The following is a 26,452-nucleotide window of genomic DNA, read 5'->3' as shown; positions in this document are numbered from 1 at the left end:
TGAAGCATGTTTAAAATGCATGGTTAAAATATAAGAGTTAAAGCCTCCCCCTGCTTTCCAACAAGCCCTAGATTTAAAGAAGTTTTATATGCCAAAGGAAAGCCAGAAACTGAGGTTCGGTCACTACCCTGGGCTGCACTTCAGGTTACATGTTCATAAAATTAGAGCTAACGCTAAAGAACCTCGGAGGGTTTTAGCAAACGATTTAACACACCATTTTATAGCATTTATCATTTAAGAAACAGCTGCCCCCTTCTCATCAACAATTATAAACATCATCCATCGTCTTCTACGAGCCTTTCAAAACAAGAGTACCCTCTCTTCTGGCAATAAATTTCACTGTCCTTCCTCCTCTGAGTAACCTTCACACCTGCTCCTTCTGTGGGTTCAGCTGGCCACATGTATATTATTTATAGTGTATGAATGTGCACTGATTTCAGAGTTATGTGGTATACCCATATTCCAGCAGATTTTCCACAGGTTCCTGGAAATGAACCGACAATACATGGAATCATTGTGTCTTGGTTCCTATGAAAATATTATCCCAACTAGGACATTTGCAGACACTTCTTTAGTTTCTTCCAAAGCTTCTAAAGCAGGAGGCTGCAAGCTTTCTCTGTAAAAGGCCAGTTAGTAAATATTTTGAGCTTTGCTGGCCATATGGTCAGTCTCTGTTACAACTGCTCAATTTCTCCGTGGTAATGCAAAGGAAGCCACAGACAATTCATAATGAATGGCATAACCGTGTTTCAATAAAACTTGACTTATGCATAAAGAAACTTGAGTTTCAAATAATTTTCATATGTCACAAAATATTATTCTTTTGATTTTTTTTTCAACCATTTAACAATGTGAAAACCATCCTTAGTTTGAGGGCTATACAAAAACAGGCACGGCACTGAGTTCAGCCTGTGAGCAAGTAGTTTGTCGACTACTGTCCTAAAGCCTCCTAAACACGTCATCAGCCATGGTAGATTTTTTTCCAACTAGTGAGCTTTCCTTCCCAGGAATGCAATGAAGTTAATGATATTAATAATTCTCTTCAAGATAAAAAATAAAAATAAAGCTCACTCCCCAAACCCTCACTGACAATTGGGCTTTATCATCTGTTTCCTTGATCAGCTCCTTGAAGGTGCTTACCCACCTTGAGTCACCTTAGCATCTAGGGCTAGAATACTCCTTAGAAGGCTTACTGCTAACATTATCATTGGTGTACCCTTTGTGGGCCATTAATATGTTAAAATTCTTCACTAGAACATAAAAAAAGGGTAAAAAGAGAGGCCCCAGCAGAGTAAACAAGCAAACTGGCTAGAAGCCCTCCTTTCTCTTTCTCTCTCATCGTTCAAAAAACTTAAGGGCATGCTCTTCTACCGTACTGACCAGACAGCCATGAGAAAAATGTTTATCAGTGCCATCATGTTTATGTATTTTTAATTATAAGATAATTTGAGACAAGCAGTCCTACAAGGAAGTCACACCGTATGGGGCCACAGTAAATTAGATTTGCCCTCATCCATTTCAAATGCATCTGTTGGTCATTTCCCCTCAGTGGCAAACACTTGTTATGCCCTGGGCAAGGTCTAATATGGGCACCCAACGAGCAGGGGGTGAAGGCCTTAACTAAGACACCCTCCCATCCTCACTGTCAGTCTCTCAACGCTCCTCTCTTCTGTCCTTTAATAGGCCTTAGCAGTTGCTAACAGGATATTCCCACCTTGGTTTAGGTTGCTACATATTTACCATCCAAACACAGAAACACTCCTCTCCCCATCTGAGACCTTAAAGATAAAACTCCAAAATTACTTTCCCTTCCTGTTTTGAGATAGGCAATTTGGTAAACATAATAATGGCTCCCCACTAATGTCCACGTATGAATCCTTGAAACATTTGAATATGTTAACCTTACAGGGCAAAAAGGACTTTTTGTAGACGCAATTAAAGATCTTGAGATGGGGAGGTTAATTCTGGATTATCTGTGTGGACACAATGAAATCTTAAGAGTCCTTGTAAAAGGGAGGGAGGAGGGTCAGAGTCAGAGAAGGAGATGTGATGACTGAAGCAGAGTTGGAGTGATGTGGGGCAAGGATCCAAGGAAAGTGGGAAGCTTCTAGAAGCTAGAAAATGCAAGGAAATGGATTCTTCTGGAGAGCCTCCAGAAGGAACACAGCTCTGCCAAATCGTTTTAGACTTCTGACCTCCAAAACTGCCTAAGAGATTTGTATTGTTTGCAGCCACTAAGTTTGTGGTAATTTGTTACACCAGCAATAGAAAACTAATATGGGCAGCAGCTAAACACTTTATAGAAAGAGCAAGTACACTTTCTAACAAGTCAGTTACTTTACATCTTACCAGTGAAAAAACCAGTTGCCATTGAGTTGATTCTGACTCGTGGCAACTCCATGTGTGTCAGAGTAGAGCTGTGCTCCATAGGGTTTTCAGTGGCTGATTTTTTTTGACTGCAGATCACCAGGCTTTTCTTCTGAGGCACCTCTGGGTGGACTTGAGCCTCCAACTTTTCAGTTAGTAGTTAAACACGTTAACTATATGCACCACCCAGGGACTATCTTATACCTAACCCTAAAGAATGAAAGTTCTTCTCTCATGCAGGGTCCCTATATTCCAGAACTACTAAACATTTAACTAAAATGAGGTGTGAAATGGAAGATTGGAAGGGATGAGTGGGCAGTTAGAGAATGCTGTAGTCATATACGAAAAGAATTACCCAGCCGGCCGGCAAAGGATGAGATAGAATTGGAATGTGACTTATTTATAGCAAAGCCTGCCTCCCCTCTCAAGTGTGTGACAGAAGAGCTGTTTTAAAGTTTTATTCTTCAAACTTGGCTGCAGAACTTGGCTGTTTCTCTGAACTGTGCTTTTTTTATTATTATTATTTAGTTTTAAAATATAAGAAGCAACCCCATGTTTAAACTGTAGGCAGAGGTGGTGGAGGCAGAAAAAATGTTGTGGGGAGTGGCAAGAGGTTGGAATGTTATTCTTATTTAGTTAGCTGCTTAAGAAAAACAAATAGAGAAGAGAGTTGCAAATGGTTTGGAAAAGTTCCAAGTTGAAAATTTCTGAATACCCTGACATCAGCAAGGCTTTCAAGATAAGGGTGGCACTGCTGAGCTAATCAGACTCTAAGATGGGGATCTGGTTTAGAGGTAAAGGAAAAACAGGCCCCAATTGTTAGAAATGCCCTCATTCTCTTTCTGTAGGTCAGGACACAGAACTTTTACAACCACCACGCAGGGAAGCTCAGTTTATACAGACAGAAACCAATACTAACCTTCTAGAAAACAATATATACCAACAGTCATGACATAGGTCATGCCTTTTTTTTTTTTTTAAAGGAATTCTAAGTTTTGCTATTAATAACAAATAAAAAATTGAAATGATAATTAAATTACATCATCCACAGCAGCAGTGGTGGTTCAAAGGCAAAATTCTCACCTTCCATGTGGGACATCCAGGTTTGATTCCTGGCCAACGCTCCTTATGTGCAGCCAACACCTGTCTGTCAGTGCAGGCTTGCATGTTGCTATGATGCTGAACAGCTTTCAGTGGAGTTTCAAGACTAAGACAGTCTAGGAAGAAAGGCCCAGTGGTCTAATTCTAAAAATTAGCCAGTGAAAACCTTGTGAAACATGACAGTCCAAGCCACAACCAGTCATGGGGATGGCCCAAGAACGGGCACTGTTTCGTTTCATTGTGCACAGTCACCATGAGTCGGGAGACCAACTCAATGGCAGCTAACAACAATCCACTTGATAGAGTATTATTCAGCTCTTAAAAGTATAATTATGATGGTATATTGTGGCACAGATTAATGCTTAGGATCTGGTAGGGAAACATAAAATAGTAAATGCAAGGATTACCCACTGGGTTAATGCATTATATATACTACTGATAGAAATTAAAAGACTGGAAGGAAACAGACCAAAATGTTAACTGTAGTTATGTTTGCATGGTAGGAATATGTAATTTTTTTTTCTCTACTTCATCCTGATTCTTTTTTTTTTTTAATAATTTTTATTGTGCTTTAAGTGAAAGTTTACAAAACAAGTCAGTCCCTCACACAAAAACCCATATACACCTTGCTACACACTCCCAATTACTCTCCCCCTAATGAGACAGCCTGCTCTCTCCCTCCACTCTCGCTTTTCGTGCCCATTTTGCCAGCTTCTAACCCCCTCTAAACCCTCTCATCTCCCCTCCAGGCAGGAGATGCCAACATAGTCTCAAGTGTCCACCTGATCCAAGAAGCTCACTCCTCACCAGCATCCCTCTCCAACCCATTGTCCAGTCCAATCCATGTCTGAAGAGTTCACTTCGAGAATGGTTCCTGTCCTGGGGCAACAGGAGGTCTGGGGGCCATGACCACTGGGGTCCTTCCAGTCTCAGACCATTAAGTCTGGTCTTATGAGAATTTGGGGTCTGCATCTCACTGCTCTCCTGCTCCCTCAGGGGTTCTCTGTTGTGTTCCCTGTCAGGGCAGTCATCGGTTGTGGCCGGGCACCATCTAGTTCTTCTGGTCTCAGGATGATGTAGTCACTGGTTCATGTGGCCCTTTCTGTCTCTTGGGCTCGTAATCACCTTGTATCCTTGGTGTTCTTCATTCTCCTTTGATCCAGGTGGGTTGAGACCAATTGATGCATCTTAGATGGCTACTTGCTAGTGTTTAAGACCCCAGACACCACTCTTCAAAGTGGGATGCAGAATGTTTTGTTAATAGATTTTGTTATGCCAATTGACTTAGATGTCCCCTGAAACCATGGTCCCCAGACCCCTGCCCCTGCTACGCTGGCCTTCGAAGCATTCAGTTTATTCAGGAAACTTCTTTGCTTTTGGTTTAGTCCAATTGTGCTGACCTCCCCTGTACTGTGTGCTATCTTTCCCTTCACCTAAAGTAGTTCTTATCTACTATCTAATTAGTGAATGCCCCTCTCCCACCCTCCCTCCCCACTCTTTTAACCAAAAAAGAATGTTTTCTTCTCAGTTTAAACTATTTCTCAAGTTCTTATAACAGTGGTCTTATACAATATTTGTCCTTTTGCAACTGACTAATTCCACTCAGCATAATGCCTTCCAGATTCCTCCATGTTATGAAATGTTTCACAGATTCCTCACTGTTCTCTATCGATGCATAGTATTCCATCGTGTGAATATACCATAATTTATTTATCCATTCATCCGTTGATGGGCACCTTGGTTGCTTCCATGTTTTCGCTATTGTAAACAGTGCTGCAATGAACATGGGTGTGCATCTATCTGTTCATGTAAAGGCTCTTATTTCTCTAGGATATATTCCAAGGAGTGGGATTGTGGATTCTATGGTAGTTCTATTTCTACCTTTTTAAGGAAGTGCCAAATCGATTTCCAAAGTGGTTGTACCATTTGACATTCCCACCAGCAGTGTAGAAGTGTTCCAGTCTCTCCATAGCCTCTCCAACATTTATTATTTCGTGATTTTTGGATTAACGCCAGCCTAGTTGGAGTGAGAAGAAATCTCACTGTAGTTTTGATCTGCATTTCTCTAATGGCTAATGATTGTGAACATTACCTCATATATCTGTTAGCTACCTGAATGTCTTCTTTAGTGAAGTGTCTATTCATATCTTTTGCCCATTTTTTAATTGGGTTATTGGTCTTTTTGCAGTTGAGTTTTTGCAGTATTATATAGATTTTAGAGATCAGGTGCTGATCAGAAATGTCATAGCTAAAAACTTTTTCCCAGTCTGTAGGTAGTCTTTTTACTCTTTTGGTGAAGTCTTTGGATGAGCATAAGTGTTTGATTTTTAGAAGCTCCCAGTTATCTAATTTTTCTTCTATGTTCTTTATAATGTTTTCTATACGGTTTATGCCATGTATTAGGGCTCCTAACATCCCTATTTTTTCTTCCACGATCTTTATCATTTTAGATTTTATATTTAGGTCTTTGATCCATTTTGAGTTAGTTTTTGTGCATGGAGTGAGGTATGGGTCTTGTTTCATTTTTTTGCAGATGGATATCCAGTTATGCCAGCACCATTTGTTGAAAAGGCTGTCTTTTCCCCATTTAACTGTTTTGGGACCTTTGTCAAATATCAGCTGCTCATATGTGGATGGATTTATGTCTGGATTCTCAATTCTGTTCCATTGGTCCATGTATCTGTTGTTGTACCAGTACCAGGCTGTTTTGGCTACTGTGGTGGTATAATAGGTTCTAAAATAAGGTAAAGTAAGGCCTCCTACTTTGTTCTTCTTTTTCAGTAATGCCTTATTTATCCGGGGCCTCTTTCCCTTCCATATGAAATTAGTGATTTGTTTCTCCATCTCATTAAAGACTGTCTTTGGGATTTGGATCGGAATTGCATTAAATGTATAGATTGCTTTTGGTAGAATAGACATTTTTATAATGTTAAGTCTTCCTATCCACAAGCAAGGTATGTTCTTCCACTTATGTAAGTCTCTTTTGGTTTCTTGCAGAAGTGTACTGTAGTTTTCTTTTTGTTGGTGTAGAGGAATCCAACTGATTTTTGTATGTTTATCTTGTATCCCGATACTCTGCTGAACTCTTCTATTAGTTTCAGTAGTTTTCTGGAGGATTCCTTAGGGTTTTCTGTGTATAAGATCATGTCATCTGCAAATAGAGATACTTTGACTTCTTCCTTGCCAATCTGGATGCCCTTTATTTCTTTATCTAGCCTAATTGCTTGGTCTAGGACTTCCAGCACAATGTTGAATAAGAGCGGTGATAAAGGGCATCCTTGTCTGGTTCCCGATCTCATTGGGAATGTTTTCAGGCTCTCTCTATTTAGGGTGATGTTGGCTGTTGGCTTTGTATAAATGCCCTTTATTATGTTGAGAAGTTTTCCTTCTATTCCTATTTTGCTGAGAGTTTTTATCATTAATAAGTGTTGAACTTTGTCAAATGCCTTTTCTGCATCAATTGATAAAATCATGTGATTCTTGTCTTTTGTTTTATTTATGTGGTGGATTACATTAATGGTTTTTCTAATGTTGAACCATCCTTGCATACCTGGTATGAATCCCACTTGGTCACGGTGAATTATTTTTTTGATATGTTGTTGAATTCTATTGGCTAGAATTTTGTTGAGGATTTTTGCATCTACATTCATGAGGGATATAGGTCTATAATTTTCTTTTCTTGTGGTGTCTTTACCTGGTTTTGGTATCAGGGATATGCTGGCTTCATAGAATGAATTTGGTAGTATTCTGTCCTTTTCTATCCTCTGAAATACCTTTAGTAGTAGTGGTGTTAACTCTTCTCTGAAAGTTTGATAAAACTCTGCAGTGAAGCTGTCCAGACCAGGGCTTTTTTTTGTTGTGAGTTTTTTGATTACCTTTTCAATCTCTTCTTTTGTTATGGGTCTATTTAGTTGTTCTACCTCTGTTTGTGTTAGTTTAGGTAGGTAGTATGTTTCTAGAAATTCATCCATTTCTTCTAGGTTTTCAAATTTGTTTGAGTACAGTTTTTCATAGTAATCTGATATGATTCTTTTAATTTCAGTTGGGTCTGTTGTGGTATCGCCCCTCTCATTTCTTATTCTGGTTATTTGCTTCCTCTCCTGTTTTTCTTTTGTCAGTTTGGCCAATAGTTTATCAATTTTGTTGAGTTTTTCCAAAAACCAGCTTTTGGTCTTGTTAATTCTTTCAATTGTTTTTGTGTTTTCTATTTCATTTAGTTCAGCTCTAATTTTTATTATTTGTTTTCTTCTGGTGCCTGTGGTTTCTTTTGTTGCTCTCTTTCTATTTGTTCAAGTTGTAGGGATAGTTCTTTGATTTTGGCCCTTTCTTCTTTTTGGATGTGTGCATTTATTGATATAAAGTGGCCTTGGAGCACTGCTTTTGCTGTATCCCAAAGGTTCTGATAGGAAGTGTTTTCATTCTCATTGGATTCTATGAATTTCTTTATTCTATCCTTAATGTCTTCTATAATCCAGTCTTTTTTTAGTAGGGTATTGTTCAGTTTCCAAGTGTTTGATTTATTTTCCCTGCTTTTCCTGTTATTGATTTCTACTTTTATGGCCTTATGGTCAGAGAAGATGCTTTGTAATATTTCAATGTTTTGAGTTCTGCTAAGCCTTGCTTTATGACCTAATATGTGGTCTATTCTAGAGAATGTTCCATATGCGCTAGAAAAGAAAGTATACTTGGTTGCTGTTGGGTGGAGTGTTCTGTATATGTCTATGAGGTCAAGTTGGTTGATTGTGGCATTTAGATCTTCTGTGTCTTTACTGAGCTTCTTTCTGGATGTCCTGTCCTTCACCGAAAGCGGTGTGTTGAAGTCTCCTACTATTATTGTGGAGCTGTCTATCTCACTTTTCAATGTTGATAGAGTTGGTTTTATGTATCTTGCAGCCCTGTCATTGGGTGTATAAATATTTAATATGGTTTTATCATCTTGGTGTATTGTCCCTTTAATTATTATATAGTAGTATCCTTCCTTATCCTTTCTGATGGATTTAACTTTAAAGTCTATTTTGTCAGAAATTAATATTGCCCCTGCTGCTCTTTTTTGACTATTGTTTGCTTGATATATTTTTTTTCCATCCTTTGAGTTTTAGTTTGTTTGTGTCTCTAAGTCTAAGGTGTGTCTCTTGTAGGCAGCATATAGACGGATTTTGTTTTTTAATCCATTCTGCCACTCTCTGTCTCTTTATTGGTGCATTTACTCCATTTACATTCAGGGTAATTATGGATAGGTATGATTTAGTGCTATCCTTTTGATGTCTTTTTGTGTGTGTTGACAGCTTCTTTTTCCCACTTGATTTTATGTGCTGAGTAGATTTTCTTTATATATGATCCTTTCCTCATATTCATTGTTGTTGATTTTGTTTCTGCTGAGTCTCTATTTTTCCCTTGTATTTTATTTTGATGAGTAGGATAGTTTGTCTCCTTTGTGGTTACCTTATTTACCTTATTTACCCTCATTTTTCTAAATTTATAACTAACTTTTATTTCTTTGTATCGCCGTATCTTCCTCTCCATATGGAAGGTGTATGATTACATTTCTTAGCCCCTCTATTATTTTAATGTCGTTTTCTTTTATATAATAACATTGTCATTACCCTGTGTTGGGCTTTTTTTTTTTTTTTTTTTTGATTTCCCTGTCTGGGTTGACTTCTGGTTGCTCTGCCCAGTGTTCTAGTCTTGGGTTGATACCTGATATTATTGATTTTCTAACCAAAGAACTCCTTTTAGTATTTCTTGTAGTTTTGGTTTGGTTTTTCCGAATTCCCTCAACTTGTGTTTATCTGGAAATGTCTTAATTTCACCTTTATATTTAAGAGACAATTTTGCTGGATATATGATTCTTGGCAGGCAATTTTTTTCCTTCCATTTTTTAAATATGTCATCCCATTGCCTTCTTGCCTGCATGGTTTCTGCCAAGTAGTCCGAGTTTATTCTTATTGGCTCTCCCTTGTAGGTGACTTTTCTTTTATCCCTCGCTGCTCTTATAATTGTCTCCTTATCTTTGGTTTTGGCAAGCTTGATTATAATATGTTTTGGTGACTTTCTTTTAACATCTACCTTATGTGGAGTTCAATGAGCATCTTGGATAGATATCTTCTCATCTTTCACAATATCAGGGAAGTTTTCTGCCAACAAATCCTCAACAATTTTCTCTGTATTTTCTGTTATCCCTCCCTGTTCTGGTACTCCAATCACTCATAGGTTATTTCTCTTGATGGTGTCCCACATGATTCTTAAGGTTTCTTCGTTTTTTTAAATTCTTTTATCTGATTTTTCTTCAAATATATTAGTGCTAAGTGATTTATCTTCACGTTCAGAAATTCTAGCTTCTACTTGCTCAATTCTGCTCCTCTGACTTTCTACTGAGTTATTTAATTCAGTAATTTTATTGTTAATCTTCTGAATTTCTGATTGCTGTCTGTCTATAGATTTTTCCAGCTTATTAAACTTTACATTATGTTCCTGAATAATCTTTCTAATTTCTTCAGTTGCTTTATCTGTGTGTTCCTTGGCTTGTTCTGCGTATTGTCTCATTTCCTTCCTGACGTCTTAAAGGGTTCTGTATATTAAACTTTTGTATTCTGCATCTGGTAATTCCAGGAATGCACTTTCATCTAAAAGATCCCTGGATTCTTTGTTTTGAGAGCCTGTTGAGGTGATCATGGCCTGTTTCTTTATGTGACTTGATATTGACTGTTATCTCCAAGTCATCTATAAGTTATTGTATTAGTTTATGCTTACTTACTGTGTCATAGCTGCTTGCTTTGTTTTGTTTTGGTATACCCCTATGGGTTGCTTGAGTTAGCTAGCTTGATTATTTTTGCCTTTGGAACTCTGGTGTCCTGTCCCCAGCTGGCTAGAGCTGTTATCAGGTATATCGGTCTAGGAGTCCATTCAGTTTCCTTGTATGAATTCAGCTCAGGTTTCCAGGTAGCTGATACCAAGTGTGTGGTACAGGCTCTGTCCTACAGTCTTAGAGGGGCAGGGGTGATTGGCGTATATACCTACATCTGATTGCAGCAGGAGGTCACGCTCTGAACAAGGCAGGGGGCTATGAACCAACCCCCAAGTGTCTCCGAGGAAAATGCGTCTCTGTTCCCTAGAGGGTGCTGGTGGGTGGGCTCTGCAGAGGGACCATGGGCACCCAAAGATTTTGTTGTAAGGACTGGAAGGTACCCGTTATCCCTGGGCCCCTGTCGCGGGTGGCTGGGCGACCCAGGTGGAGCCACCAGTCCTTAGGTCCCTGTTGTGGGTAGGTGAGGATCTTGTTTAATAGGCAAAGCAGTGTCAGATGTCAAACACCCACCTCTCCACCCCACCGCTGAAATGGTTGGAGTTTGCCAACAAGGGCCTATTCTCCTGAAATAGGCCCACACAGGTCCATGCAGAAGGGAAAGGTGCTCAATGTCCACGGACAGTTTATGCCTGGACAGGTGCCGCTTCTGTCCTGAGCTCCCCCAGTTAAAGGAGCTAGTAAATTATCTTTTCCCCCCAGTTGGAAACTTTTTCCTTCCCCAAGGCCGGGAGGACGGCTCCAGGTGCTGACCAGGGTCTAACTCAGGCCCGGGGATTCAGCCGCTGAATCCGGCTTGGGAGTGGGGGCAGGGGGCGCAGTAAAATATACGCAAGTACTTAGCTTTTGCTGAGAGCGCCCTTCTGCTCAGGTTCTGGAGGTATGAGTGGGCTGTGTGGCTGGCTGCTTCTCCCTGAGGAAACTGTGGCCGAACGCTAGTGCCAGCCCACCGCCGCCACCACCACCACTCCAGGAATGGTGCCTGAGGGCTCCCCGCGATTCAGGTCCAGTAACTCCTCTCCACTTCTGAACAGCCTTTTCCTCCCCTGCCCCTCAGTTCGTTGTCTAAGCTTGCCTTTGATGCTCAGGGCTCCCAGCTTGTCACAAATATACTCGTTTCACTTGTTTTTTCGGGTCTTTGTTGCAAAGAGGGCTCGATGGAAACACCTGTCTATTCCGCCATCTTGGTATTCTCTGATTCTTTTAAAACCAAATTATTATTTTCAAAATGGAAAACTTTATCAACACTTTCCCATTTGAGTTTCAGATATAAAGTGTTTTTTTTTTTTTTTTTCTTGCCTTACAGTCCCCGTACTAAGAATGAGGCTCTTATTGCATCAGGCACTTCTCCTAGATTTAGCATTATAAAATAGGCTGTCTCCCAAGTACATCTTATGCTTTCTTATCACCATACCTTTGTTCACACTGCTCCCATCACCTAGAATGCCCTCTTGGCTTTTTTGTCCCAAGCCAAATCCTACTCCTTAAAAAAACAATTCAAGTCATTTACCTTCACGTTTTCGTCTCCTCTGTAAGCTCACCCTGTCCACACCAACTCTCTGATAATTGGTTGTAAAAAGCCTTGATATTTTCCTTTTTTAAAACATAATTCAATTTCTTCAAAAGAAAAAAAAAGACAACAGGCTTTAGAATAAGGTCAACCTACAGTCAAATGTCAGTATCACCATTTACTACTCCTATGAACCTCAGTTGCCTTAGCTGTAATATAGGGTGAATACTACCTATCTAAAAGGCTATTCTGGTAATTAGACAATTCAGTATATGTACAACACTTATCACAGTAGCTGGTATACAGCAGGTGGTCAATAAATGCTCATTTTCTTCCTTTCTCCCTTACCACTCTTGTCTAGGGCAAAGACTGTGTGCTATGCTACTTCTTATTCCTCGCACAACAGTACAGTGCCTTGCCAAAAGCAGACGTTCAATAAATACACTACTTGTTGATTTGATTTTTACAAGGAGTACTAACACTCAGGTAGAGACAAATTAGAAATGTTCAGAAGTATCACACAGACAAGTATTAGCTATGTCCTGGCTATTTTCTAGACCAAGGAGGTCTCTGAAGCCAGTTAAAATAAAGCTTCTTTTCAGACCCATTTTATAATAGAGTAATTTGGATGGATATATTTCTCCTTTGTAGAGTTTCACAGAACTAGGTTATGGAGGATAAATGTCATTCTGTTACTGTGGTGACATTACACTTGAATGCCATCCTCCTACTACTAAATACCCCAGTGATTGGCACCACCAGCCACCAAATTTCCCAGACCCAAACACTGGGCATTAGCCATAACTCCTTCTTACTCCCCATATAAAACCCATCACTAGTCCTATCAATTCTACTTCCTGAATTTACTGAAAGTTTTTCTTGTCTTCATCTCTGCCACTACTGCACTACGCCAGAGTATGTCTTTCCTAAATGTTCTGGGGTTCTACTTCCAGAAATTGCTAAATAGAAAGTTTCAAACTAATCTGCCTCCTGAGAGCAACTAGAAAGACTGGAAAAATATTTTTAAAGTATGTTTGAAGGTACTAGAGAGCTATCAAAAAAGTAAGAATTTATGAGGTCAAGGTGTGAAAGAAGAAAGATAAGAGGAGCCCATTAATTTGAGCTTCTTTTTCATCTAAAGCTGGTTGCCAATTTCTTAAGCAAAAGCCATGAATGAGAAGCTAGGCAGAGCTTTTAGCAGTCTCATGGAGTTTTATGGACAAAATATAGAGGTCAGAGTCTACCAGGGAGGAAGAGTCTGAGTGAATATCTAGAGTTTTGGTTGGAAGCAGAAGGTCTCCTTCCCAAGAGTAAAAGTAGTCTAGAAATACACTTTCCTTAACAAAGACCAAAGTCCAGCTACAAATAATCTTTGTATCAAATTATATTAAGGAAATCTTTCCCTATCCTAACTGACTGACAGGAAACAAGAGACTAAATTTTCTCTGGAGTAAGATAACATCACCCAGAACCTTAAATTATCTCTCCAATGTCAGTTAGGTAAGCAAATGTCCAGAACTTAATCAAAAAATAACAAAGAAAAAAAACAAAACAGATAATAGGCACAGGCCAGCAGGTGATACAGATTTTCAAGTTATCAAATATGGACTTCAAATTAACTATGATTAATATGTTTAAGGAATTAAATGCCAAAATAAGAATTTTGGCATGAAACTGGAAATTATAAGAAGGAATTAAATGGAAACTTTAGAACTTAAAAACGGAATATCTAAAATTATGAACTGAATGGAATCGGTTTAACCACAGATTAAATACAGTTAAAGAGAGGATTAGTGAACTGCAATACAAATCAATGAAAATATTCATCTCGAAACATAGAAACACAAATGAATAGAAAATACAGAAAAGAGCAAAAGAAACATCGGACACAGTGAAAAAGTCATACACATATGAGTGGAATCCCAAGAAGAGAGAAAGGAGAAAATGAGGCATAAACAATATTTAAACAGTTAATGCTTGAAAATTTTCTAACTGCCAATCAAACCAAAAGAAGTGCTGTGAGCCATAAGTAGCATAAATAAAATGAAAATCACACCTCATAGTAAAATTGTTAAAAACAAAGTTGAAGTTTTAAACCCGGCCAGAGGAAAAACAGATTATTTTCAAAGAAGCAACAATAAAACTGACATAACTTCCCAAGAGAAACAATGGAAGCCAGGAGACAATGAAATGATATCATCAAAGTGTTAAAAGAACTGACAACCTAGAATTCTATATCTAGCAAAATTGCCTTTTCAAAAACTAAAATAAAATGAAGACATTTTTAGACAAACAAAAACAGAATTTATGTCCACCAGACCTTCACTGATGAAAACATTAAAGGGAGTCTTTTTTTTAAACAAAAGAAAAATAATCACATATGTAGACACACATAATATACATAAAATAATAAAGAGCAATGTAAAACGTCATTTCTCAGTAAATCTAAATAACTATTATATGTAATGAATAAAACAGAGATGGTATAAAACAAAAAAGTAATGTCTTGTGAGGTTTAAAAAATCTGTCTTAGTTATCTCGTGCTGCTGTAACAGAAATGCTACAAGTGGATGGCTTTAACAAACAGAAATTTATTCTCTCACAGTTTAAAAAAAAAAAAATTTTTTTTTTAGCTCACAGTTTAGGAGGCTAGAAATCTGAATTCAGAGCACCAGCTCCAGGGGAAGGCTTTCTCTCTCTGGTGGCTCTGGGGGATGGTCCTTGTCATCAATCTTCCCCTGGTCTAGGAGCTTCTCAGCACATGAACCCCAGATCCAAAGGACATGCTTTGCTCCTGGCTCTTCTTTCTTGGTAACATGAGGTCCCTCTCCTTTCTGCTCACTTCTCTCTTTTATAATTCAAAAGAGATTGACTCAAGATACAACCTAATCCTGTAGACTATGTCCTGCCTCATTAACTAACTGCCTGTAATCCTGCCTCATTAATATCATATAGGTTAGAATTTACAACATATAGGATAATTACATCAGATCACAAAATGGAGGACAACCACACAATACTTGGAATCATAGCCTAGCCAAGTTGACACACATTTTGGGGGGACACAATTCAATCCATAATGCTGACCATATTGCAGAATGTTTTCAAGGTAATTATTAGGTCTACTGGAACAGAAATCCAGTAATCTGAGATCATTTCAAATATGAATCTTATTCCACTTTAATTATTTAACCAGCTCCCTTCTCGATAAATATTTGATTTATTTCCAATTTCCAGAAATTACTCACCACAGACCCACAAAAAACCAAACCTATTGCCAATGAGTCATTCCAACTCATAGCAACCCTATAGGGTAGAATAGAACTGCCCCATAGGCTTTCCAAGGAGCAGCTGGTGGATTCAAACTGCTAACCTTTTGGTTAGCAGCCAACCAAGCTCTTAAACCACTGCACCATCAGGGCTCCACTTACCACAGAGGTATGAATATTCTTTTCGAGTGGGTATGTGTCTATATCTATATGTAGATCTGTATCTTTGCATATTTTTTCTATTTTCTCATTGGTATAAATTTTTAGAATGGGAATGCTGATCGGAAAGTTTTTCATCTTCAGTTCAATTCATATTACCAAACTAACAGATCTTAGGAAAATAATCCTTCTATCCTCCAATGGTTTAAAACATTTATTTTCCATTCACAGACATCTATTAGCTTTTTATTTCATTTTTCAAAATCCTGCCAGTGAGGAATTTACTTGATGGCTATCCAAGCTCTCCACAGTGTAAGGATACTGGAAAGGAGGGTCAATAAGCTAGAGTGATAAGCTGTCTGATGAAACATAAAATCTTAGACTCTTTGAAATGAGGGAAAAAAATTGGAAAGATGAAATAAAGCCTTAAACACACCAAAGACTTTTCAAGTTAGAAAGTTATACTTAAAGAAACACATCATATTAAACCACACTGAGCTATTCCCCACACTAAAAAAAAAAAATACCATTCATCTGTGGACACTGATACCACTGGTCTGGGACCTGCCTGCACCCCCATCTCTTGTTCACCAAGATAATGTGATGAAGAGGTTTTCTTCCAGCAAGTCTCATCCTGGGGGGTAAGGAAAACAGAACAGTTTTTTCCTAAGGCAATAAAAAACCTTCAAAAATTTTAATGAAAGCAATCTTAAAATGCAAATTGAACAATTAAATCCGTTATCCAGAATACTCTCTGAAGTGAGTCCTTGGGAATTTTATTAAAGGTTAAAAAAAAAAGAAAATGAATTCCCTAAATGTTGAAGACAAAAAATTTTTTGTTTCTAACATTCTGACTTACTGATTTTTAAAGTTTTGCCTGCGTTAACTCTTTCAAGATAATTAGAAAGAAAGCACAGGAGGCTGTGAGGGAATAAACGATAATAAAATGTGGCTTTTTCATTTTCGGTTGTTAAAGTTCTGGAATGCTAGTACTGAAGGCTCTTTTGAGATGGCCCAGACTAGCTATGCCCTTGCTTTACAAATGGTAAAAGTGAATTTAACAAAAAGTAGAAACAACTTATTCGTGGCCAAAAGTGAGTTAGTGGTAGAGTGAGAATAAATACCTAGATATCCCGGTCCAACCATATACTCCTTCCATGACACTCTCAGTGTATCTGCATACAGGGAGAGGACAGGTTATCCCACTTCTAGGGCATTTTTGAAGCCTCTCCATTTTATTTGATTGAAAACTTGGTTGGTTCCAGGAGGCCTTCTGCAAACTCCCAGGTATAGCCTAGTGGAAAGACTGCTCTTCATTCCCCTCGGACCCTCCCTACATCGTCTCAGTCACCAAATCCTCTTGATTCTGCCTCCTACACATCTCTTGAACACATCCCCCTCATTTACTGCCACTGATCTGGACCTCATTTTTCTCACCTGAATTCCTATAAAAACTCCAAATTGTACTTCTGCCTACAATCCTCCCATTTCTCTCACACCCTGTCTCTACCAAGCCTGTTCTCCACATTGAACATATGACTTCCCTGCTTCAAATCCTTTCAGGGAGAATTTGTCTATGAAGAACAACAGCGTCTCAATGGTCACCCTTTGCTTTTGGGATAATATCTGCATGAGTCAGGGTCTTATTGGTAAACAGGTGCAGGACAATTCAAGGTCCCTATTGACCAAACTCACCCAAAAGGTAGAGGTCACATGATTTATTTCTAAAAGAATCAAGTATAAAGAAGTGACAGGATATAGAGGAACTATAAGGGAACACTCAGGAACTCATGGCTAAAGGAAGTGGTATAATGATCTCTACTTCCTGTTATTCAAGCACTTATGTAATCCCCTCATCTTTAATGTGGGCTGAACCTAATGACTTGCTCCTAACAAAAGGAATGGGTTCTTATGTCCACAAGTAGGTTATAAAAGACTAAGATTCCCATCCCTCTCTCTGTCTGTTCTCACTTGCTTACTCTGATGAAACAAGCTGCCATGTTGTGAACTGCCCTACAGAGAAACACATATAGCAAGAACTGAGGGTGGTCTCTGGCCAACAGCCAGCAAGCAACTGAGGCCATCATTCCAACAGAAACTGAATCCTGCCATCAACTACATAAGTGAGATTGGAAGTGGACCTCTCCGTAGTTGAGCCTTCAGATGAGATGACAGCCCCAGCTGAGATCTTGATTGTAGCCTTGCAAAAGATCCTGAGCCAGGAGGCCCACCTAAGCCATACTTGGATTCCTGACCCAAAGAACTGGGGCATAGTATGTGTTGTTTAAGCCACCGAGTTTTAGAGTAATTTGTTATACAGCAATAGATAATACAAATGTACACAAAAAGGCCTAAAGCTCAAAAGAATAAGTAGAAGAAAAGGACCTTGCAAAGAGGGCGCCAAGGGAATAAATATCCTGACTTTTCTCTCTCCTTCCCACCCATCTCCCCCCAAGCTCCCTATTGACCAAACTCGACCAAAAGTCAGAGGTTACAGGAGCCTGTTGATGTAGTCCATACAGCTCAACCTTCTGCAGCAGAGGACAGCGCGTAGAGGGAGGGTGAGGAGGCATGCAGAGGTGAAAGGATGATACCAGCACAATGTCCAAACTCTTTGGTCTAGCACATAGGATCTTTTATTATCTGGCCCTAATCTACCTATCCAGCTTTTTTTCTCAGCACGGCAGAAACCTAGCTCCACAAAAACAACCACCTGAAGTTTCTAGAACTTGGTATACAAGATCACAGTTCTGTCCCTTTCCAGGTGCTGGACCTTTTTCCTCCAACACTTTTTCTTCCCTTCTCTGCTGGGCTAACACCCATTCACTTTTAAGAATTAAAGCAAGTGTCAACTTCTCTCATGGCTTCTATGATATTATTACATTCTCCCACACCCCTGGTATGGACGAGGTGACCCTTCTACCTACTCCCAAGTCTCTCAGCTTACTTCTACCAACACTGCAAGTATCTAGTTACCGTCTCTCCCCTACTGACCTATGGATTCCTTCAGGGCACAGATCTCATCCTAGCCCTGAATTCCTAACAGGGCCTGGCACACAAATTATACTCAATAAATATTTGCTGATTAAATAGTTTCTAATCATTATTATTTTTTTTTAATCATTATGGTCACTATGAGTCAGAATTGACTCAACGGCACTGGGTTTTTGGGTTGGGAATCATTATCATGCCTTGGTCACCAGGATCTGCAGGTTCTCTGACTCTGAATTGTGCTGGCTTCTACCACTGCCTTCTACGAATCCCCAAACCATTCATTTCTCTAGCTTCTTCCCCAGCCTTGCCTCTTCCAGGCCGGATTTTGGCCTTCTTGATGTGTAACTGAAATAGTGCTACTTCTTTTTCTGGAAGTATGCCTAAACCAACTTCTGTCCAAGACTTCAAGGGCCTTAAGTCACTAGGGAAAGAGCTCAGGGAGTCACAGCAACACAAAGGCTAGACTCAATTTCCAGCAGAAAAGGAGTCAATAAGTAGAAACTAAAAGGTACAGAAAGCCAGCAAGGACAAAGCTATGTAATTTCCCCTTCGATAGAGAAGAATGTTGGCTTTATCCCCTTCGTCTCAAACTTCTAATTCATTCATGACACCATATACAGTGAAACCTATGAGAGCCAGAACTCGATGGGACTGCCTTGATTTTCTGGGTCTTGCAAGTTTTCCACCTTTGGCAGGTGCAGTCTTACCACTTTTCTATCACTTGTTTTAGTAGGAAATACCTGAGTTTTCCTTCTCTGACAGGTTTCCTTCTTATACAGGTTCTGGCTTTCACAGGTTTTACTGTATTACTGACGATTTTGTGCGCTGCCTAAATACTGTTCCCACCATCAGTATGAAATACAATTAGTACTGCAAAGTGATAACTGTACTAATGATTTAAATGTTATTAGCAAGCCAAGAAATTTTATAACTGTTGTAACTGTTAACTCTTACATCATACAAGTAACCAATTTAGGTTATCTAGGGCTGTTGAAAATATTTTCAGAAAAGTTTTAAAGACCCTTAAATATGAATATAGCCTCATTACATTGTTTCAATACTACAAAAGTGTATTAACTTCTGAAAGACCAAAAAGTTATAAAACAAAACTTTGAAAATCATTGCAGAGAGCCATTTACACAGTATTAGTCCAATCCCTCCCTTTAAAGAAGAGGAAACAAAGCCTCCCTGGGGTAGGTACATAGGGTTCATTTTCTTTTGCTTCTTTCTACCTGATTTTATTCCTTTAATGTGTATGAGGTTTTTCATAACTTGGAAGGAGAAAGGGGAAGAAAAAGGGAGGGAAGAAGACAAACAAGGAATAAAGCCAAAAAAACCGAACCCATTGCCATCGAGTTGATTCCACCTCATAGCAACGCTATAGAACAGAGTAGAACCGCCCCATAGGGCTTCCAAGGAGCACTTTTGGTTAGCAGCCATAGCTCTTAACCACTATGACACCAGGGTTTCCAAACAAGGAATAGAGCCAAGGAAAGGAACTGCCCTATCCAGAGAAACAAAGCAGTAAGTGGAAGAGCTGGAACCAAACACCCAGAGTTTCTAACTCCCCATTTGACATCTTCCATCACACTGTACTACTCCTGGGTCAAGGTGATGCTACAATTTTCTCTGCCTACCCACCATCTAAGAGCCCAGAGTTCTGTCAAATTAAATTGCCTGTTCAGTTGGAAATTTGTCAAGAGACGTTGTTAACACCACTCAGGGAACCAGACAAAATCAGAAAGGAACCTACTCTTACTCAGAAGAATTCCTAGTTATAAAAAAGAGAAAACATTTCAGAAAATCTTTACCCAAGAAACAAGAGCAGCAGTGAATAGAATGAGCCTTTAGCATTACAAATGTGTTAAGTTAACCCAAGCCAAGTGTCTGAGAATAGCAAGTCAAAGGTCTGCCTCATAGCATTCTCATTTATTGAACCAATGGTTGTTGTGCCCCAACAACACAGTAATGGTGGTTTGAGACTGATAACCATGGTGGTAGCATGGGTTCTAGAAAGGACACAGAATAAGGCAGTCAGGCTACCTGGACACAATCATGGCTTTATTGGAAACTTGTTTAGCCATAATAAGTAAGTTACTTAACTTCTCCATACTTAGTTTTGTCATCTATGCAATAAGGGTATTGACTAGAAAATATCTAAGACGAAGCTACTAAAATGCCTCAATACTAACATTATGACAAAAGCCTTGCTCTTCTACCTGTGAGACCTACAAATAATTATGACATCACAAAACCCCCTGCAAAACTCCAACTTCCCTATTCTTCACAATACCTACTATACCTGGAATTGTGAAAGACAGTAGGTAAGTGCTTTACAAGTTTAGCTGGGCATCAGATTCTTCTGAGAACAATTAAAACTCATATTCCTAGGACCCAGCCCAGACCTACTAAGTGAAAATATCTTGAGGGAAGCATCCTTTGAGGATCAGTATTTTCTAAAGCATCCCTAGGTGATATGATATACAGCCAGGTTCAGATATCATCACTACTGGGGGCAATTCAATGAACCAGGATCCTTGGGATCCAGAAAGACAGGAGAGGTTAACAGGTCTGGGTGTCTTAATGAATAATTAAGGTTTTCTTTCAAATAGACTTTTAATGTGACCAATACATTTTTCATACACACCTCCAATCCAAAATTTGAATGTGAATGATGAGAAAGTAAATTAGGAAGTCTGCTCAAGTCATAAATAAATCATGCACTGGGAAAGTACAGCTTCTCAATTAATGACATTAAAAAAATGAGAGAGAGAGAATGAAGAGTATTCTGAAAAGTACAGGCTTAAGAAATCCACCCATCAGCACTCATGTTGCAAGAAGATTACTATCCTAAATGGAATTGGAGGTTTGGGGTCATGGTTTCATGGCACATCCAGTTAATTGGCCTAAAGTTTAGCTTTCTGTTCTACCTCCTAGTTCACTGCATAGTGCCTGGGATCTTTAAAGCTTGCAAGCAGCCCAGTCCCAGACACAACAATTGGTCTCTATTCACCTGCAGCAAGAGAGGAGGAGGAAAGTCAAGAATAGGAGGAGGATACGGAATGTGTGGCTAATTGCCTCCATGAACAACTGCCTCCTTTGCCATAAGGCCAGAAGAACTGGATGGTGCCCAGCTACCATTACTGGACATTTTGATCAAAGATTCCATGGAAAAATACTGATCAAAAGGGGGAAGATGCAGAACAGAATTTCAAATTCTCATGGACTGTAGACTTTTTGAAGCCATAGAGGGTAGATGAACTCCTGAAACTATTGCCTTGAGGTAATCTTTAAACTTAAACCAAGAATATTCCCTGAAGTCATCTTAAAACCAAATAGTTTACCTTAACTAGTAAAAAAGGTTTGCCTTGAGCATTATACCCTTTTAAGAACTATCTTTATGGGGTCAAATTGACAACAGTAACTCAAAAGATACAATCGGAACCTTAGAGGGAAGTGAGTTTATGGTTATGGAGGAGGAATAAGTCAGAAAAGGAGGATGAGAATGGCTGCACAACTCGAAGAATGTAATCAACGTCACTAAACTGTTCATGTAGAATTGGTGTATGTTTTACTGTGTATATTCTCAACAACAACAACAAAATAAATACAATTAAAAAAAAAGTCACTACACCATTATGAATATAATCATCCCACTTATTACTTGGAAGTTTACCCAAAAGCTCTGTCTCTCTGGATTTGGTTTTTTAAATGTCAGCATCTGAATCAGCACAACACAGTTGAAGCAAAAATTTTCACACTGAAAACATCTAACAACAAACAAGAGAAAGAAAACAAAAATGAGATTGCTATTTGCACAATTTTTTTAAGTGAATTTTAGTTGTAGACATGTAAGAAAAGGTTAAGTCTTATAGCTACAACCTTGTATAAATCATCATACCAGAGGACTTGCATAGAAAATGATATGAATTGGCCTAGGTTTCAAGATTCAGTCCCTACTGATGTCTTGAGGATAGTGTCCTGCAGTAGGTAACTTCTTGCTTCTAACCACAAGGAAGCCCACAGCTCTGGAAGTAGAGAACTATGTGAATATCCCGTGGTGCAAACACAACCAGGATTTAAGGAAGTCAAGTTAACTTGGTTTAAAATCATTTCAGGTCCTGAGTCCATATTAGGTAATAAGTATACCTTCATTCGAAGAATGAACAGATCCAGTGCCCTTTTATACAACTAATACACAAATCTACCACTTGTCTGTATGTCATATTATGGTGGCTTCCATGCTGCTATGATGCCAAAAGCTATGCCACCAGTATTTCAAATACCAACAGGGTCACCCACAGGTTTCAGCAAAACTTCCAGACTAAAACAGACCAGGCTTTTTTCCTAGGCTAAATTTTAGAAGGAAATCTCCAGGTCTTTTTTGCCAAAAATTAGCCAACGTAAACCGCATGGATTAAAACAGAATATTATCTGATACAGTGCTGGAAGATGAACTCTCCGTGTTGGAAGGCACTCAAAATACACAGGGGCCCCAACAATGGACTCGTGTATACCAATGGTCACGAAGATGGAGCAAGACTGGGCAACGTTTCCTTCTGTTGTAGATGGGGTCACCTTAAGTCGGAGCCAACTTGACAGCAACTAACAACAATATAGCAAACCACACGAACACTTACATACCTCCTACACACGTTTGTTATGGGGAAGCCAGATATATTTCCATTACCCTTAGTCATTTTTCTAAAGAACTACAGCAATGAGCAACCTTATTTCTACATGCAACCAAAAAAGAGTCTCCTGCTCCCGCCAAAAAAAATCACATTCTCAAAACCCGTGGGAAGTTTTTTCTTTAAGCGTACTACCAAACATTCCAACAGAAAGGTGTCTGGCTTGCATGACTTTTACGTCTCCTAGTAACCTTTAATAATCCATGGATTTGTGATCTTCTGAATAAGAAAATATTGTTTTCCTGCGTCTTACAAAAGCAACTGACTGTGTGAACTTACTTTGGTCAATTTATTAACAAATCAGCATTTAAATATTTTATAATTTATTCCCTCTCCAAGTGTCACTATCTCTACAAGACCTAAAGATAAAAGAAAAAGAGAATTCATTAGGGATTCCATGTCACACAGGATGGAACATGCCTTACTCACTTTAGCTAAATGAATCTGCGATAACCCCCTGAGGTAATATCTTTCTTCCCATCCACCTCCCCCTTTCACAGATGAAGAAACCGAGACTTAGAGAAGTTAAATAACTGCCTCGAGATCACACAGCTAGGAAGTAGTAGAATTAGAATTTTAACCCACTTCTGACACCAAGAAGCCCTGGTGGTGCAGTGGTTAAAGCGCTTGGCTGCTAATTGAAATGTCGACATTTTGTACCCACCAGCTGCTCTTTGGGAGAAAGATGTGGCAGTAAAGATTTACAGCCTTGGAAACCCTATGGGGCAGTTCTACTTTGTCCCATAGGATTCTATGAGTCAGAATCGACTCAGTGGCTGTGGGTTTTTGGTTTTTTCTGTCTGACACCAAAGCCTGTGTTCCCACTAGTCTGGTATAGGGTGTCCTAGTTTGAGGTGGGTTAAGAAGGTAATGATGAATAGACATCTTTCTGTTATTCTACAAGCCTCACTAATTGGTTGGTCCCATTACCCTTATTTTTAGCTTATTGCTACAACTTAATAAGCATCTCTCTTAAAAAACAAATTAGAGATGGCTTATTTACACATTTCTTGCAAAACAAAGGATTAAGGAATTTGACACTCAAAGCAAGAATAATTTGAGAATTCTATTTTTACCAAAAAAAACAAAAAGGAAAAAAATCACCATCTTGATCATCCAGGAATATGTAGTTCAACACTGCCATAGGATTAACATATATTAAACATAGAGTCTTGCAGAATGCCTAGGACCCAACAGACAACTAAATTATTTAGCGAAATGAACATACAGAAACCCTTTTTCCTCATTAATATGCAATATATTAGGTTATACATTTTAAACTCAGACTATTTAATCCCTGATACCCATCCCTCTCAATTCCAAGAGGCTTGCTAGATTAGCGTTCTCCCTACCTTTCTTAAATGATACATAAAGATCCTGCCTCTAATCTCCAATCTATCCTGATTCTAATTCATTTGGCACACTGGGGCAAGACTCACTATCCCAAAGAGATATTTAATCATATAACTCCCAACATAACAATTTTGCATGAGCTCTTATTATCTGTAATTTAATACTCTCTAAAATCTGGCTCCGTCCAGCTTCTCTCCCAAAATCTTCCCTGTATTTACTCCTTGTAATTCAGCCCTGGTAGCACAGTAGTTAAAAGCTTGGTTGCTAACCAAAAGGTCAGCAGTTCAAATCCACCAGTCACTCCTTGGAAACCCTATAGGCAGTTCTACTCTGTCCTATAGGGTCGGTATGAGTCAGAATTGACTCAGTGATGATGGGTTTGGTGTTTTGGTTTAATTCATGTGACATCCAAGCTAACTGGTTCTGGCTGCTGTTCACTTTCCCCAGCTCTGTGCCTTTGTTGAATGCATCTCACCAACAAAACATGCTCTTCCTCTCTGATTTTCACATAAAGTAACCCAACGACCCATCCTTTAAAACTGAGGGCAAAGGCCACTCCCCCAGGAGCTTATCTCTGACCTCTCAGGCTGGAAGTAATCACCCTCCTCTGAGCTTATATAGCACTCGACTTGGACCTCTCTTTTTGAAACTAACACTTAGACCCTAGTACAATTATCTGTGTACATCGTATTGCTCCTACCAACTGTAAGCATCTATTACATACATATTTCTCTATCTCCCACAGCATCGAGCCTACATCTTATACCTACTATGATCTTGCAGAACCTTCAATTCATACATTTCACATCTTTATACCAAAGGAAAATAGGTCTCCATCCGCATCACTTATGCAACCTTTGAGTTTAAAGAAAACTAGAAGCATATTTTTCAAGTGGTCAATACAAAGTATGACAATTAAAACCCGAATTCCTTGAATTTCAGAATTGGAGAATCAGATGATATGAGAAGAAAACAATATTTATCATCATCAGCCAAGGCAGTGTTGGCAGAAAACATTTTTCCAGCCATCAGCCATCAGCCATCAGTCAGCCCCACACAGAACACAGACAGAGACACACGGAGCACTGCACACAGAGTTTAAACGGACACCTTACTTTGCGGTAGACAATCATATTTGGAGAACTCTCTTCCGGGTCAGCAATCCCCACTGCTCTTTGATCCCCGGATCCCTGAGCCATTCTGAATATCTTCGCTCACCCTGGAAGAATAAATGAACAGACAACTAAGTCATGAAGAAATTATATAAAGAAAGCTTTGAAATGCAAAACGCTAAGTTACTTGGGCATAAAAATGAAACATGATATAATTTCTTATTTTTCCTCATTAATTTAAGAATTTTTTGTTTGTTTTTGTTAGGGGATGATTGTGGTTTTTTTATCCACACATTCTTCGAATCCCAAAGCAACATGTTTATTTTCAGCCCAGAACCATGTGCCCTAGGGGCGAATATAAGTCAGCCTTCAATAATCTCCTGAAGACAGATGAAGCCAACCATTATGATTTCCATTTTTTTTAATTAAGCTCATTTTCTCATTAATTTTATGCATTAAAATATGAATATTTTAATTTGGCCTTCTTAAAAGTCTGAAAAGAGAAGAGTGATACAATGAAAAAGATAGCGAATTTCTGAGCCAAGGAGCAAGTTCAATTCTTGATGTGGCGCTATACTTGCTGTGTGACCTTCAGCAAGGTAAATAGCTTGCTGAGTTTCCTTGTCAATTTCCTTAAAAAAAAAAAAAAAAGGAATGCTGAACATAGGCTATATGCCCAGAACCATGTCAAGGCACCTTCCTCTCATCAGGAATTCCATCAAGTAGCTCACAGGTAAGAGTCAGATAAGCTGAGTGTTAAGAGTATCGCATAAAGCCATAGAAGTCCTATACAAATGTTATCACTAATCTAAGAGTCTGCCTGGGTTATTTGCACAAAATTCATAGGCTTTTCATCAAAGAAACCTTTACAAATCCATACTTGACAGAAAAGGCCATTTCAATTTGAAATAAAAAAAATGCAGGAAACTTTTAATAATAAAATAGCTTGGTAGCAAAGGTCATTCCATAAAAACAAATTTGAGTGGAAGATGGGGTGCAAGACAGGAATTTGTAATTTATGCTAAGAATTTAATTGCCCAAAAGATCTCATTTAATAATGCTGCTTGTTTCCTTCATCATTTATGAATGAGAAT

At 38.8% G+C, this 26,452-nt stretch overlaps 1 protein-coding gene across 9 annotated transcripts in view; it reads right to left on the bottom strand.

Moving 5' to 3' along the window:
* The window catches only part of RGS6 (regulator of G protein signaling 6), a 673,554-nt gene that overhangs the window by 590,783 nt on the left and 56,319 nt on the right, over window positions 1–26,452 (bottom strand). For 8 of the 9 annotated variants that reach the window (XM_049898647.1, XM_049898644.1, XM_049898660.1 and 5 more), the window contains exon 2: window positions 25,362–25,465. In XM_049898647.1, coding sequence (XP_049754604.1) covers window positions 25,362–25,445 — 84 coding nt within the window. In that variant the 5' untranslated portion in view covers window positions 25,446–25,465. Of the gene's footprint in view, window positions 1–25,361; window positions 25,466–26,452 lie in introns of those variants that run through there. The other variant, XM_049898649.1, reaches the window with a different exon arrangement.

The sequence above is a fragment of the Elephas maximus genome, chromosome 10 (genome assembly GCF_024166365.1).
Source record: "Elephas maximus indicus isolate mEleMax1 chromosome 10, mEleMax1 primary haplotype, whole genome shotgun sequence".
NCBI lineage: Eukaryota > Metazoa > Chordata > Mammalia > Proboscidea > Elephantidae > Elephas > Elephas maximus.
Note: the sequence above shows the minus strand (reverse complement) of the source record. Positions and strands in the feature narration are given on the sequence as shown.